This window comes from Amblyraja radiata, chromosome 8, assembly GCF_010909765.2.
Source record: "Amblyraja radiata isolate CabotCenter1 chromosome 8, sAmbRad1.1.pri, whole genome shotgun sequence".
Classification (NCBI taxonomy): domain Eukaryota; kingdom Metazoa; phylum Chordata; class Chondrichthyes; order Rajiformes; family Rajidae; genus Amblyraja; species Amblyraja radiata.
Genome location: NC_045963.1, coordinates 13,189,685 through 13,205,352, shown reverse-complemented (window position 1 = coordinate 13,205,352; position 15,668 = coordinate 13,189,685). Strand labels below are relative to the sequence as shown.

At 36.4% G+C, this 15,668-nt stretch overlaps 1 protein-coding gene across 6 annotated transcripts in view; it reads left to right on the top strand.

Annotated features, from left to right (window-relative positions):
* Positions 1–15,668, top strand: part of sptbn1 (spectrin beta, non-erythrocytic 1) — a 190,046-nt gene that overhangs the window by 170,783 nt on the left and 3,595 nt on the right. For all 6 annotated transcript variants that reach the window (XM_033025223.1, XM_033025218.1, XM_033025219.1 and 3 more), the window contains 5 exons: positions 177–373; positions 1,267–1,376; positions 2,208–2,265; positions 13,675–13,913; positions 14,905–15,078. In XM_033025223.1, the coding sequence (XP_032881114.1) occupies positions 177–373; positions 1,267–1,376; positions 2,208–2,265; positions 13,675–13,913; positions 14,905–15,078 (778 nt within the window). The remainder of the gene's footprint in view (positions 1–176; positions 374–1,266; positions 1,377–2,207; positions 2,266–13,674; positions 13,914–14,904; positions 15,079–15,668) is intronic.

The following is a 15,668-nucleotide window of genomic DNA, read 5'->3' as shown; positions in this document are numbered from 1 at the left end:
TGTAATGTCTGTCTATGTTCATGTTACCGACTTCTAGCAATGTCTTCACTCAGAATTTATGCCACACTTTGCAAACTATTGATTGGTATTTTAATTTCATTTGTACAAGGAGAAATCCATAAATACTTGATCTTGAATTTGCGAAGTCTCCTTTTAACCGTTGTTCTTTTATTTAGTTTTGGAAGTACATCAGTTTGCCAGAGATGCAGGTGTGGCAGAAGCCTGGCTTCTTGGCCAAGAGCCGTACTTGTCTAGTCGGGAATTGGGTCAGAGTGTGGATGAGGTGGAGAAACTGATTAAGAGGCATGAGGCATTTGAGAAATCAGCAGCCACGTGGGATGAAAGATTTTCAGCATTGGAGAGACTGACAACGGTGAGTATATTATCAAGGCAAAATATTTTAAATGTGTTACAAAGGAAGAAGTAACATTTTATTGGTGCCTCAATTTTATTAGCAATTTAAGTTACCTGTGAACTAGGATTTATTGGATCCTGCTTTCCAGCAGAATGTTTCCGTTTTAGCTATTTTGACTACATTCTATGTTGGCCATTTTCCCCCATCATGCTTCCCCAGTATGTGAGCTCTAGGGTTAACCATATTATAACCTACTCAACTTCCTTATAACTTTCAAAATTCCAGCTGGAAGGGTTAGAGTGGTCTGGAGAGCAGGAGACTTCCAGAGAATTGAACCATTGGAATTAGTTGGCTGTGAGAGTTAGAAGGAGCCACAGTTGATGGAGATATAGGTAGACACAAAATGCTGTAGGAACTCAGCGGGACAGGCAGCATCTCTGGAGAGAAGGAATGGCTGATGTTTCGGGTCGAGACTCTTCTTCAAACAAAAACTTCTTAAAAGGCTTTGACTCTCAAGAAAGTAGTTAATCGTGGTGCAACAGTCCGAAGAAGGATCTCGACCCGAAACGTCATCCATTCCTTCTTCTCCAGATATGCTGCCTGTCCCGCTGAGTTAATCCAGCATTTCGTGTCTACCTTCGATTTAAACCAGAATCTGCAGTTCTTTTCTACACATGATGGAGGTATGGAGTTGTTTTGGAGAGAGACAGAAGACGCTTCCTGGCATGTTTTATTTTGCTAATCATGAAATAGTCATGATAAATCTGTTTTATCTGAATTTTCTAATTAATTCATTAATTTGGCCTATATAGTTCATTGTTCAAAATACATTAAAAGAATGACAGAAGAATGACACAAACAAAACTTTTTTTAAGATGAAGTTTCACAAATTGAACTTTTTATATGTACAGCTGGAATTGCTTGAAGTACGTAGAAAGCAAGAAGAAGAAGAGAGGAAGAGACAACCATCACCACAGCCAACCCTGCCGTCATCTGATGAATCCAAATCACCACAGCAGTGGTAAGGGTCTATGAAAAGCTTGTGTGACAAAAACTTATTAAAAGACTTTGACTCTCAAGAAAATAGTTAATCGTGGTGCAACACAATAATTGGTTCCCAGTCCACTATTGGTGGAGAATGTGAAGAAATATAATTGAACAGTTTATCAATACTGATAATGTTGTTCCTTTTGCTAGTTTTTGTTTTGTAAGAAAATTATGTTCTGCTTTGTACTGAAGCCTGCCTTATCAATGGAGCTGTAAAAATAACTTCATACACTGAATGCCCAATCTTAGCTGTTTTATTTTTAATTTCAACTGAAAAAAAAAATGATGGCCAGTTGGTTCTGTTGTGTACCAGGTAATTTTCAGGTTTGGATACACATCAGTTCCACCCTCCAGTAATCATAATCTCGGAACTATGATCTCCTTGCTAAGACCTCAATTCCCTGTACAAGGATGTACAGGGTTAGCAGGTAGGCGAGGACATCAGAAAATTAATTCCTCAGCAAGGGTGAGATCAAACTATTGTCCAGCCTCACCATAATGCACTGGCCTTCATTTTATCTGACCATGAAATATCCTAGGATGGCTATTTCATACATTGTAGACAGTTTATAATCGCAAACTGTTGTTTAAAACATAACAAACTGAACAAGATACAAAAGCTGTTATTTTGAGCAACGTATCAACATTTAATATTGGACAAGTATTTTTCCAAAAGAAGACGTGTGTGTCTTACTATGAAGACAAGAGATGAGAAAAGATAAATCTATTTGGCAGTCAAAGTTTTTATTGTCTGTACCTGTTCTATAATATTTAATTTGTGACATGAGATTTATTTTTCTGCCAGGGATGGGGCTCGAGAAGGAGAACACAAGGGCTTACCGTCAGACCAGGAATCGCCACGGGTTAGTTACCGCTCTCAAAATTACCAAACCTACAAAAACTTTCAGAACAGACGAGCTGGTAATGAATGCGCCCGATCTGGATTGTGACATCCAACCCCCAGTCAGGATGAAAAGAAATGTACCTGCTTTACTAACCTATGAACTCATTCCCATTTAACTGCTATGGTTCTTCTCACCAGCTTTATTAATCTTAAATCACTACTTTAACACAAAAATCTAGTTGAAGAGTATTCACCTACTTCAAGCATTCTTAATAACTTTGGTTCATTGAATGTTAAAAAAAAGCTGCTTTGGTAGCCTGCATGAGAAAAGCAACAGAAACCTGGTCTTTTATTGTGAAAATGAAGGGTTTCAAGTCAAGTTGTCCAGTTGCAAATTGGTAAAAAAAAAAATCATCGCTGGTGCAAGCAGATTTTGTTCAACCATTGTAATGATATATATAAATAATTAATGTCACTTTTGTTTAAAAAGTGGCAGCAGTCCAAACTTGAATAATAGAGGTGTGGGAAAGGAAGAAAAAAAAACTTAGATATTGTTTGGTTACAATAGATGATTTGGGAGGAATTAGCCATGACTTTTCTTTTGGAAGATTTAATAGTTGGGTTGGAGTCTCTCATAATGTTCATGGTTTATGAGAGGAATGAGCTTTTGTTGTTTGCTGTTTTATGTTCTATAATTGAGTCTTGGTTAACAAGGTTAAAAGAAAACTTCTTGGGTGTGTATTACATATTCATTATACTGATAGATGCAAACTTCTCATAAGTAATGCAGAGACATCAGGCATTCTGGTAGATGGACTATTTATTAGACTTTCCAACAAATATGTCTCTAAATACATTCTACATGCTTTACCTGCTCTATACCTTGTCTGCCTACCAGTCAGACATGCTAACTGATCTAATGTCTATCACTAGTATTCTTAACATTTTCTTAAGTATTCTCATCCGAAACACTCCAAAACAGATCTGTCTTGGCTGCTTTCTTTCAACTATCTTTTTCAAATTTGGGCAACCATAACCAAGTCTATTTCAGTGTCCTGTACATCAAATGTTCTATTAGTGTGAGATCTGTGGATAAACATAGGGTTGTTCAGTGTTTGATCAAAAAGTTTGTCAAAGTACAATTCAGTGTAGAATTGATATACTTGTGGTGATTTTTGTCATTTCCCTAAGTAATATCACCCTTCCTTCAGTTGTTACGCTTGATTCTAACTAAAATCTGAGTCGAGAATATGCCAAACATCATTAAACTTAACAAGGTTTTCAGACTCGTTTAATATAAACTAATCCAATAATGGTTTGCCAGAAACAAAAGTGGACTGATAAGCCATGGGTGACAACAGTATATGAGAACTCGCCTTTGGTTTTCAGAGTCATTGTTAATTCCCACTCATTTGATTTCTAGCCTGTCTGGCTTAGAAATCCCCCCCCCCCCCCCTCCCTCCCTCCCCGCCATCCCTTGTTACAATGATCAGTGTGAACTTGCTGAAAACATTTGATTGACCATTTCCAGGATTGGAATTGAGGATGTAGATATTTGCTGCTGACAAATAGTGCAGCCAGCTGCTCATTCTTCCAACATGATCTGTCAGAAAATCATGTTCATGTTTACGATTTCACTCTGATAGCAGAGGTTCATTGTCTCAGATAAAGGAGATTAATGGCTCGAAGTCTCCAAGTCATGCACCTTTAATTCACTGAAACCTAAAATTGATGTAATTCTGAATAATTGCACTGGTCACTCATTGCCCAGCCATAGTTGTGGCTTCCTAGACTTGTATTCTTTAGTTGCCATAACATTTTCCCTCAATAATACAGAATTAAATACTGAATTTTCAAACGTAACCGTGAGCCCTCAAAGTTCTGAGAAAGGGGTTCTGACCTGAAATGTTGACTGGTTTCTCTTACCCATAGATGCTGCATGAATTAATGAGCTCTTAGAGCATTTCTATGTTTGCTTCTCTCAAAGGGGAAGATTTATAACTTGTGCCATGGCATTCTGTTTGGAAGACCTGAGGCTGCACTGGGACCAAAAATCTGCTCAGATTGTTCAAATGAAAGTAGCCACCTGAACAAGTAACGGTGGAATCTCCAGGCCACAAAGATTATGACCAGGGTGTCTTCACTCTAGGCATTTTTTTTCATTCATTTTCATCATCAAGCTAATGAATTTTCTCTGCCCTATTATCCATTACATGCCCAATTTCAGTTCCATAATTTGAGCTATCACATGTCAATGTGAGTAGACTACAATCATTTAACATCTTTACTCGAGAAATAGACAGTTAAGGCATTACAGCTAAATCAAGCAGAAAAGTTGCATTGTGTAGTACTATTCCAAAGCAGAAACATAAATAATAATTCCAGAACTATTTCCTTTAAAGACACCCTTGATGTTAACCCTTAGTGACTGTAAACCTTGCTCATTTACCATAAGACCCAAATCGACCATTTGCTTCTAAATCAAAACATAATTGCTCCTTTTAAATGAAATGATCTGCATGTGGAGTCTCTGCAGAACCTTTTTCAGAATCACGATGTTTCCTTGCTCTGAGGCAGTCACAGTTAAAACAGTATCTTGACTGCAAATATATTTGGTAGTCTTGTGTTAGTATCCGATCTGTTGTGGCCTAAAATATATTGGGACTTGATTCCATAAGGTAACTCTGTCTACCTATGCAAACTTTAATAGTACCTATATTTAGTATGAATATATGTTACTAGCATTGCCCACGTACATTTAGATGAAGGCATTGCAAAGAATAGAGTTTTAATGAAAGAGTCTTGATCCGAAAAGCTAACCATTTCTCAGTGTTACCAGCACTTAATGTTGTTATTTCCGATTCCTAGCATCTGCAGTTTTTGATATTCCTGCACAAAATCTATAATTTGTTTTCCAAAAACATTTAGCACCAGTGAACTCAACAAACATGTTGCTTTCATTGCAAACAATTGGAAGGATGTTGCTTTAATTGTGTACGACTTTACAATTCCTGTGTACTTCAGCCGTACACTCTGTTTTGCGGATTAATTCAGTGGGAGTGATCTTTACTAACAAGCATCTTATTTGGAGTTTAGTCAGCTCTTCATCCATCTGGCTTTTATGGAGTATAGCACTGGGGGTAATCTGAGGTACACTGGTTTACACATCAGTTTTGATTGTAATGTCAGCCCCTTGTCAGCGAATGTCAGCAAATAATCCCTTGTATTTCTGAAATGGAATATTGGAAAATATCTTCCCGGCAAAAACAAAAAATGCTGGAAACTTAGCACTCAGGCACCATCTGTGGAAAGAAAAACAGAGTCAACTCTTCAGGTTGAAGAAATGGGAATGTGAGAAAATTCTCCATTGAATGTTTAGAATTTTAGCCAATTCTTATCCAATAGTTTGAGTCTTTGGTGATAACTAAGGAGAGTTCTTTCTCCACTGCTTCCCTGCCTGGACTGTCTAAGGATGTCGTTCAATAAATGTGTAAGTGCTGAATATGTAATGGATCAACGGTACCGATCCAAACAGGTGGTTGTGACTGGAGATTAGGATTCAATGTTCTTCTCTATTGTGAGACCTGTTCTATTAACCTTCAGTTTCATCCCAACATCTATTAGTCAGGGTTGCCTTTGGTCCTAACCTGCATAACCAATCTTAAATCCTGGTCATCATTTTTACCTTCCAGATTGTGTATGTCTAGTATGTCACACTGCTGCTCACAATTGTCAAAACTTGCGTTGTCTGGCCTGTCAGTGAAAAGAACATTATGTCATCCCCCCTGGCAATAAAAAGTTGCTTGCTTCTGTGGGAAAAAAACAGCATTTGGATGGTATGCCCATCTGTGTTAGTCTTTGAATACACCCAAGGCACTATGCTGTTATGATTGAATTGGCAATTTGCCTGCACACTTTCCTGCCTTGTAAGCTGTTATACAGTGATCAGGTGGTATTAGACAAAGCTCTTGTCATTACTGGTTAGTTCTATTGATATTGAAAGTGAGAATACTTATTCCAAATAATTTGGCCTGGATTATTTCTTCTTGTAAATCACAGCCAAACAATCCCTTAGTGTTCTGAAAAACAATTCAACACATCTTCAGTGCTTGGACAGTCACAAACCTCTCCCTAATATTGCATAGGCTTGATTATGCATTGTTGTAGTTGAATCTTAGCTGTACATCATACATACTGTCTTCACACAATCTTTGTGTTACCTAGTCAGTGCCTTTAATTAAATGATTGTCAAGATCACTCTTCAATTGTTATATCTATACCTGGATCCTGAGTAAGGTACTATGTTAGGTAGTGTCAAGATTGAAAATAGAACCAGTCCTGTAGTCAGTAGTATCAAGTCTCTACTTTTTGTGCCCTTTTCCACTGACTCACGTAGCCCTTCTCACCATGTTGGAACATTTTCTGAAGTGCAATGTATCATTAATGCCCAATGAACATTCTCGATAGATATGCAAGATGATTTAAAAAAAAGCTAGCACTGATATCATGGAATTTCATTAGTTTTCTTAAAGAAATGTAAATTTGTGCATAACAACATGCACTTATAAAAGATTGTTTATCAGTTTGTGTTATTGCTGTTACAACAGTATCTCCTAACTAATGTTGGTAAAAGTCAATTCTGTTTTCGTGGGTATCATGAGCACATTTGCACAACAGATTGGGCAGTTAACATTGTAAGATTTAACAAGGCCAGCCATTGTTAGTAATTTTCTAGGTGTTCTTCGGATAGCTTGAGTTGGACAAATGGGGTTTGAGGAATAAATGCATTGGGATAAAGGAATATGGAAACAGCCACACAAAGTAAAACATTTTAGAAGCCTTGTTAAATTTTGAGATTTTCTAGTATTTGCTTATGGTGTTTCTGAAGGGTCAGGGTGGGAGGTAGTGAGTGCAACAATATGATGAGCAAATGATGATTGATTGCTCAACCCAAATGGAGGAAAAAATAGAATCCGCAGGTGATAACCCGCCACCTCCAGTCCTAATGGGTGCAAAGTGGATGTCCTACTGCTTGAAATGTGCAGTTTCATCCATAGTGGATGTCCTACTGCTTGAAATGTGCAGTTTCATCCATAGTGGATGTCCTACTGCTTGAAATGTGCAGTTTCATCCATTGATCTCAGCCTTCAGTGCTGTATCTATAAATTTAGCCTCAGCTGCTTGTGTTTGAGAATTGCATTGGTTCATCACCCTTTGCTTAAAATAATATTCTTGACTGTGACTTCTGCACTTGCCCACCACCAGAAGCAACACCATTCCTGTACCTCGTCTACCCAGTCCCATCAAGATTTAGTGAGATTTCTTTATATTCTTTGAAACTATTTTAGGAAGAGAATCCTAGAAGTTATGGTCTAACATAGCTGCAGGTGGTTAAAATGTGTAGGAAAGAACTGCAGATGCTGGTTTAAATCGAAGGTAGACACAAAATGCTGGAGTAACTCAGCGGGACAGGCAGCATCTTTGGATTCCTTCTCTCTAGAGATGCTGCCTGTCCCACTGAGTTACTCCAGCATTTTGTGGTTGCAGGTGGTTAGTTTAGAGAGGCAGCACGGAAATGGGCCCTTTGGCCCTCCGAGTCAGCACCGACCAGTGATCCATGCACACTAACACCATCCTACACACACTAGGAACAATTTACATTTATATCAAGCCAATTAACCTACAAACCTGTCTGTCTTTGAATTGTGGGAGGAAACCGAGCATCTCGGAGAAAACCCACGTAGGTCACGAGGAAAATGTGCAAACTCTGTACAGACAAGTACCCGTAGTCAGGATCGAACCTGGGTCTCTGGCGCTGTAAAGCAGTAGCTCAACCACTGCTCCACCGTACCGCCCAAAGTAGCAATTAAAATCAGCGTTATACAAGACCTGAATTGAAAGAAGAAAGATATCTGAAAGACTTATTGGACGGGAAGGGTTTGCAGAGATCGCTATATTGGCTGGGGATTAGGTGAAGTTCAGAGGTTGACCATGCCAGGAGGGATAGGGAGTCCCCAACAAAGGGAGTCAGACTTGAAGAAATAGACGAGGTATTATTGAGAGCCAGTCTTGCTCAATGAGCACAAATAATGAAGAATAAGCACTGGAGTGAGGATACTAAATTTTGAATGAGCATATGTTTATGTAGGAAAGAAGATTGGCAACTAGTCTGGAGAGTTACTGGATTAATCTACATATAATGTGCATTACTGAAAATTTCACATCAGCTGAGGGAGGGACCGTGTCAGGCAGGCACGGAAATCGCTATCAAAACATGGGGGGGACACAATTTCTGGGCGGCCGCGCGCGGCTGCCCAGAAATGAGGGGACTATGTATAAACACTGCTGTAATTTCTACATGGTGAAACCAAAATCTATAAAAATTGCCTTTATTTAAATCTGACAATGTGCTCTTTAACCATTTGTGATTTTTTTTCTATTACAAATCTCAAATTGTGGAGTACAGAAGCAAATAAATAAATGATGGGTCTTTGTCCCAAACATTTGGAGGGCACTGTACATACTTGAAAGGCTATGAAATTAAAGATGATGTGATCTGCATGGAGAATGGGTTGAGGCATGGGTTATTTCAACCATAATCATATTGAACGATGGAGAAGGTTTGAGGGCCCAAGTGAACTACTCCTGTTCCTTTTTCTATCGTGTTCTTTTGAGGGCCCTGAAACCAGCTTGGTTTCAGGCACCTAATTTAGCAATACATTGTGAGTAACGTGAGCAATGATTTTGGGGAAATTGCAAATTGTTAGGTGACTGAATAAAGTATTTTTGTAAATGGGTTGATTGTGATTTTTAAGTTGGCACCTTGAGTTTTGAAGCAAAAGTGCATTTTTACTTCAAAAATAATCAAATTTGCCAAAACATTAACTAAGACATATTGGAAAGGGAAAGTAAGATGAGGGAAACTGGAATTTCCTTGGATTCTTATTTACTTTTTTTTGTAATGGCACTGAATGAAAACAATGTTTCAAATAATTCATTATAATTGCAAGGCACTGTACTCTGAGATATCATCAGCACATGTGCTGGGAATAATTAATTAACAAATTATTTGCATGTTTAGAAGCTGTTAATTGAAACTGTGATCTTCGGGGTATTATCTTACTTACACATGACATTCCTTGGGCAGCACATTGACATCACTAAACAGTGCCACAGCTTTTAATATATTTTTTTCCCTAAATACTTCATTACAGAGTTATCGATTGAGGTGTAATTTTTTTTTAACCTGATTGAATAGCAAAAAACTAAAACTTAAATTCTGCATGAATCCATTCAATTACTTTGAAGGTGTATTGGCTTTTTATGTTATTAAAGTCTAAAAAATGCAGGAAATGCTCAGTCGGTCAGGTGGCATAGGGAAAGAGAATTACCAATTAAGGTCACAAGTGTCTGATGAAGGCTCTTCAGTATGAAACTTTAGCTCTGTTTCCCTTTCCACAGAAATCTGATCTGTTGAATATTTCCAACCATTTCTGTTTTAATTTATAATTTCATAATAACATACGCAGACTTTTGATTTTCCTAATTTATCATGTACTGTGCAGTGATGGTAAATGACAGATTTCTTAGTACTTGTAAACTGGACAAATGCAATAGTATTCATTAGTTTTGTGCACTTATTGTGTGACCTTGTAGTGGTGATTTTTGTAGTATTAATATTTTGTGTTTTTTTCCCCACTATGGCAAAAAATTGAGCAAACCAATTATCACTATTTTGGTTCATAAAGCACTGTATGGTAATAAATGTCCCAGTGTGTTCACAAATTTATTAAATGAGTTGTTTGAATCCTACGAATAACTTTATCCATAATTATATCTGGACTCTAAATAGCAGCAAGGCAAATAAATGCTGAATTAAATTAATTGAGGTGCCAGCTAATAAGCTGTAAGGAAAGTGCTTATAACATTTTTTGTATACATATCAATTAGGTTTCAAACATTAAAAAGTATTATTATTATTATTGACTTCATAAGATCTCAAATTATTTTAGGCAGCTTTTGTGCAAAAAAAAAAAGTGTGATTTAGTAATATATTCCTTTCATTTCAATTTGAATTCAACTTAGGCCCAATTAATACTGTCTTCAGATTGCTTTCTGTACTTTTTTGAAAATATATTTTATCACTTAATAATCTTAATTACTCAATGCAAGTAAATGTTGTTGATGCATGTTCCTCACTTGATTGTCTTACTGCATTTTTATTTTTATTTGCCAAAGTTATAAATTGAACAAATCTATTGTGCAAATATAGCAAATGCAATAGTATTCATCAGTATGCACAGTACTAATCATAGTACTCTGAGCAAATGCAATAGTATTCATAGGTTGTGTGCACCTCTTATACAGTCATCAAGACGAACAAATTCCAATCACTTTTGTTTCGTAGAAGCTTTTTTACATGCATTTAGCATGTTTTTAAACCAATCTACTAAAGTTTGCCCTACGCAGAATGTTTTCTTTGCTAACTTTGTATTTAAGTATTTGCAAATAAACATGGTCCGAATTGGTCTAAAACCCAAAGCTACTTTGATAGTTTGAGAAGTAGTAGTGAAGTTTGGAGTTTTGTAGGTTTTTGTATGTATTCACTGAATTATATAACTGGTTTGATTTATTATCCCTGTCTAGGGCTTTTAACTAATTTCCTTGCGACATCTGCCACCAACTACCATTTTTTAGAAACAGCATTAGAATGTTGTTTGCATTGACCTAAAAGGTTCTAGATGACCAGAATTTTACAAATCTGTCAACTTTGACCAGGCTAAAACAAAACATGTTGAAAAGGCACTTTATAATTTTTTTATAGAAAGGTTTCAGTCAAGACAAATTATGATTTAGTGATGGTACTGGCTAAATAAACTGCCAAATTACCACACAGATCTGCAGCGAAGAAGACCCATTTGAAACCGTTCAGTGTAAACAACTCTTGTTTTGATATTACATTTCTCCAATGCCAAATTTTCAGGATGGAATTACAGTTGAAATTTTTTTTGTTATTGACTATTGAATTAATGTCAAGGTAAAATAAAGCAGAAGCTGAGTTTCACAAATGTCATTAATGTATAAAAGTACATCAGTATTTTTATCATGCAAATTAAAGGTGGGATGTTTGAGTAATGTGATTTATTTAATCTATAAAATGAACAAACTATAAATAATGTTCACTAAGTGAAATGTTAGAGAATAAAACATAAAATGTGGCATTTCTAAAATTGACAGGTTCTTTTCAATAGTTCAAAGAGCTATCAATACATTTGTGACGATTCAACTATAGTGTGGAAACACTATACAGCAGAGTAGGAAAAAAAATGATAAGGCTTTGTAATATTTGATTTGACAATTAATACCTAGCACATATTTCTAGTGTAAAAAAAAGTATTTCCCTATGTATTTTTGTACAATGAATATGCACATCTATTAAAAGATGCACATGTGATTATATTTTAATTAAAAAGTAAAACATATTAAATGCTTATCTGAAGCAAATTTTTAGCAGTAGCAAATTGATACCTGGGTGTTGGCCATTGTCCATTGCTGTATTCATCTTGCAAGAACAATTTAGAAAAAATGAGAGCAAGGTATTAATAACACAAGAATGCTCTGAATTTCTGTGGCTAAATCTGTTGGAATTACAATCCAAAATAATTTGGATGACTGGATTCTGAAGATTCCCACCCTATCCAGATAGAAACTGCAGAACTACTGGAACCTTGCTGCTCTCTAGGTTGTAAGGATCATATGGCAGCAAGCAACATGAACAACAAAGCAAGACTTGGGTGTCTCTGACTTTAGGGGTAAATAACTGTGTGAACTTTGAGTGGCTTTCTTTTAATACCTTTAGTTCTATAATACTTAAAATTTTACAGAGACTCAGCTTAAAATCTTATTTGCATTGAAAATTGTGCTCCTTTATCTTCAAATTAACTATACGGTGATGGATTAGAACTGCATGATGTGATCTATAAAGGTTTAAATCTTTGCATGCTGAAATTGTTTGATCAGAAAGAATAAATGAGCATAAGCAAAGTCTTGTGTTTGGAAGAGCATGACCTGCTTTGAAGGGGATATCAGTAGAAAGGAATGTTATCAACTTTCAATAATACCTCATTGTTAACCTTCATTATCACGTCATGATTGGTTCATTGCCAACAATTATTCCATTTCCCACAATCACCATCATAAATACTATCATGGAACTGTTTTTAGAAGGACTGAGTGCACAAAGTTACTAGTGATTATTTCAATACATGGTGCCATTGAAAGGGAATTACAGTTTTTATACTCTGTTTTCCTTTCCAATTTAAATATAAATCTATTTTTAAGCTTTGGATTGCTTTAGCTACACTAAATTGAATGTCAGTAAAGAGTAATATTTGCATATTTTGTAAATGAAATCTTAAACTCCATCAGAGGGTTAACAAAAAAAAGCTAACTACCTACAGTTATTCCAACAGAACAAAATTGCTAAGAAATGGGGGGGGGGGGGGGGGTCTGTATTTTCAAGCTTTTACTAATTCCCCCAATTTAAAATAAAATCAACAACCAATGTAGACTTTGTTTATACTCATTCTGTATTCGTAACAGTTCACCTTCTCCAGGTCACTGTTAAAGATGATGTGTGCTTAATCTTACTGGATGACAATCAAAATTGTTATTATTACTTTAACATGATTCCATTTGGAGGCTGTTATCACTTGTCAACCATATCTACTTCTCAGGTTCACATGAGCTACCTGATAAAGGACCAGTATGTGAAATTCCAATTTGGTAATTTTCACAAGAAGCCCTATTAATCCAGTCTTTCCTGGAAACCTGGCAAAACCAGCCCATTCTCTTCCCACCATCTTCCCACCATAATCACCCCTTCAACCTGATGATTATTTTAAGATTTGTTATAAAATAATTGATCTCAAGTTTCTTGACTACAAGTAGCCATTTAAAATCCTATTCAAATTGCTTAATGTCAACTCGGCTATCAAGGATTGGTGCAGGCCATTTGATTAAGGTAGCCACCAAAGATACTAGAGGAGCGCCACTACACTTGCATTTTCTCCTTTCCAGCTACCGTCCACACAAGTACAATTTTGCCACAGTACCAGGGATCAAAAGTAAAATTCCTATAACAATGCTCCCAGTTGTAATGTCATGTATTGGCTAACTCAGTAAACTACATGGAATTCAATTAGAATGTTATTTGTAATACCCCATCTACACCGTAAACCTGGCTACAGAACCTTAAAGCTCCATTACATTGTGACGCCGATGACTGAAAATACTAACACCTCCAATTCTTATGCAAGTGATGACATTTTAAATGCATGAAGACAATATAGTTTGTTTATATTATGCTCGGTTTCATTCCATTTTTGGACTACAAAAAATTGATTCATTTACTGTCCATTGAATCCAGATATCTGATACAATTGAGGGAAGTGAGATGGTAAATGGCACCACTGAACAGAGAACCAGTTCCAAAGAACCCAGTCCTACAGGATCACCAACTTCAGATCGTAAAACCAAGTCTTCACCTTTGCAGTCTCAATCTGCTACTTTACCTGTCAAGTCACAAGAAAGTCCCTCAGCACAGATGGAAGGCTTCCTGCATCGCAAACATGAATGGGAAGCACACAATAAGAAAGCGTCAAGCAGGTATTGTCAATGTCTGCAGTATGAATTTCTGTGAACAGCTTAAATTTGCAGTATTTAGCTCTATTTTTGCTATTTAGATTGAACGCTCATTTTTCCTGTCCTGAAGCTTAAGCGGCTCGAAGGCTTGGCGATCTCCAGCTGGGTCTTTTCCACTGGTGTGACCCATGGTTTAGGTGTGCAAAATCAATTTGGGGTCAGGACCATTCAGCCCACCAAGTTCCTGCCTTACGTCATTAGATTTTCCAGTGGTTCTTTTGTTTATAACTCTTTACCTTAGTCTTTATAGGAACAGAGCAGCTTGATGCTTCTCCAGAACTGGTACTCAAACATACTGCAGTGTCACATAACACAGTATACTATTAGTTTAATAGCGTTGTAGTATTATGCAATTAAGTGCTTGTATTTATAAAGATGGAGGAAAAGAGAATTGGAATACATGACAATCAATGTGCTTCTTGAGTGTTAAAGGATGCTTCTCCACAGGTCAGTATTTAAAATATCAGTAGGTTTTGTTTGTGAGGAGCATCTGATCAACATCAACAGGTAGAGCTCGCAACAATATTTCCATTGTGGTTCATCAGGTAAATGCTTAGCCAGATCGATCTTAGTAAACCAGTCCAAGAAAGTTTTGAAATTTTTAATCTATTCTGAGCTAGTTGACATCAAGAGGGTGCATTTGAAGGAGTGAACAATCAGCTTGGTTCTATTCTTGATTACTGTCCAAGGACCAATACTAGCTGATGTATATGTGGATGTTGCAACAAGACATGCCGTATTTTGTTCTTGTGGATGTACTACTGATTCAAACCACCGCATGAAAAATCTTTGGCAACATATAGCAGAATGTATTTTCACCTGTAAAACAGCATCAGGAATGAGTCTTGAGCCTGATGAAAAAAGGGAAGTAAAACATTTTCAATTCAATATGATGATTTTGCACTATCTCGTTGTTTAAAATATTATTGATGACTACGTTTACATTTGTTTTCAGATCTTGGCACCACGTATATTGTGTTATAAACAACCAGGAGACGGGTTTTTATAAAGATGCAAAGAATGCTAGTTCAGGGATCACATATCATGGTGAGGTTCCAATAAGCCTAAAGGAAGCACTGTGTGAGATAGCTGTTGACTACAAGAAGAAGAAGCATGTTTTTAAACTAAAGTAAGTTCTTTATTATTAATCCATTAAAAAAAAACGTTAGACATGTAAGAAATAATGTTTATTCCCTTCACATCTATTCCAAATCAGCCAACGTTATCATTGTGTATTTAATTATATTTTACAACAAGAGGATTAAAAGGAATTTGCAGCAAAATTCTTGGAAAATTTCAAGTTAACATTTTGAGTATAAAACAAAATGATTTATTTGTATTTATAAATGAAATAGTCAAGGAACATGACATTAAGTACTTGCATGTACATTGGGAGTTTTTGATCATATTTAGTTATGGCTGGCCTCCAAGATGTGCTTTGACATTTGTAACATTCATTGAATAAGACTTCCTTTTAAGTTGTTTCACCTACTCTCACATCCTCTTTCCCTGCCCCCAAATTCAGTTTGTTCATTGTTCACTCCTTGAAACAAAGCTCTCGTATTGTATCAATGTACTCTTCAATTACCAACCATCTAGCCTCTAGCCCAATTCTTCGTAAACATTCTGCAGCCACTGATTTTGTCTGAACTTCGAAGGATTATCGGGTCCAGCCCTTTATGCTTATTCTGATTATTTAGTATTTTTAAAGATTATTGA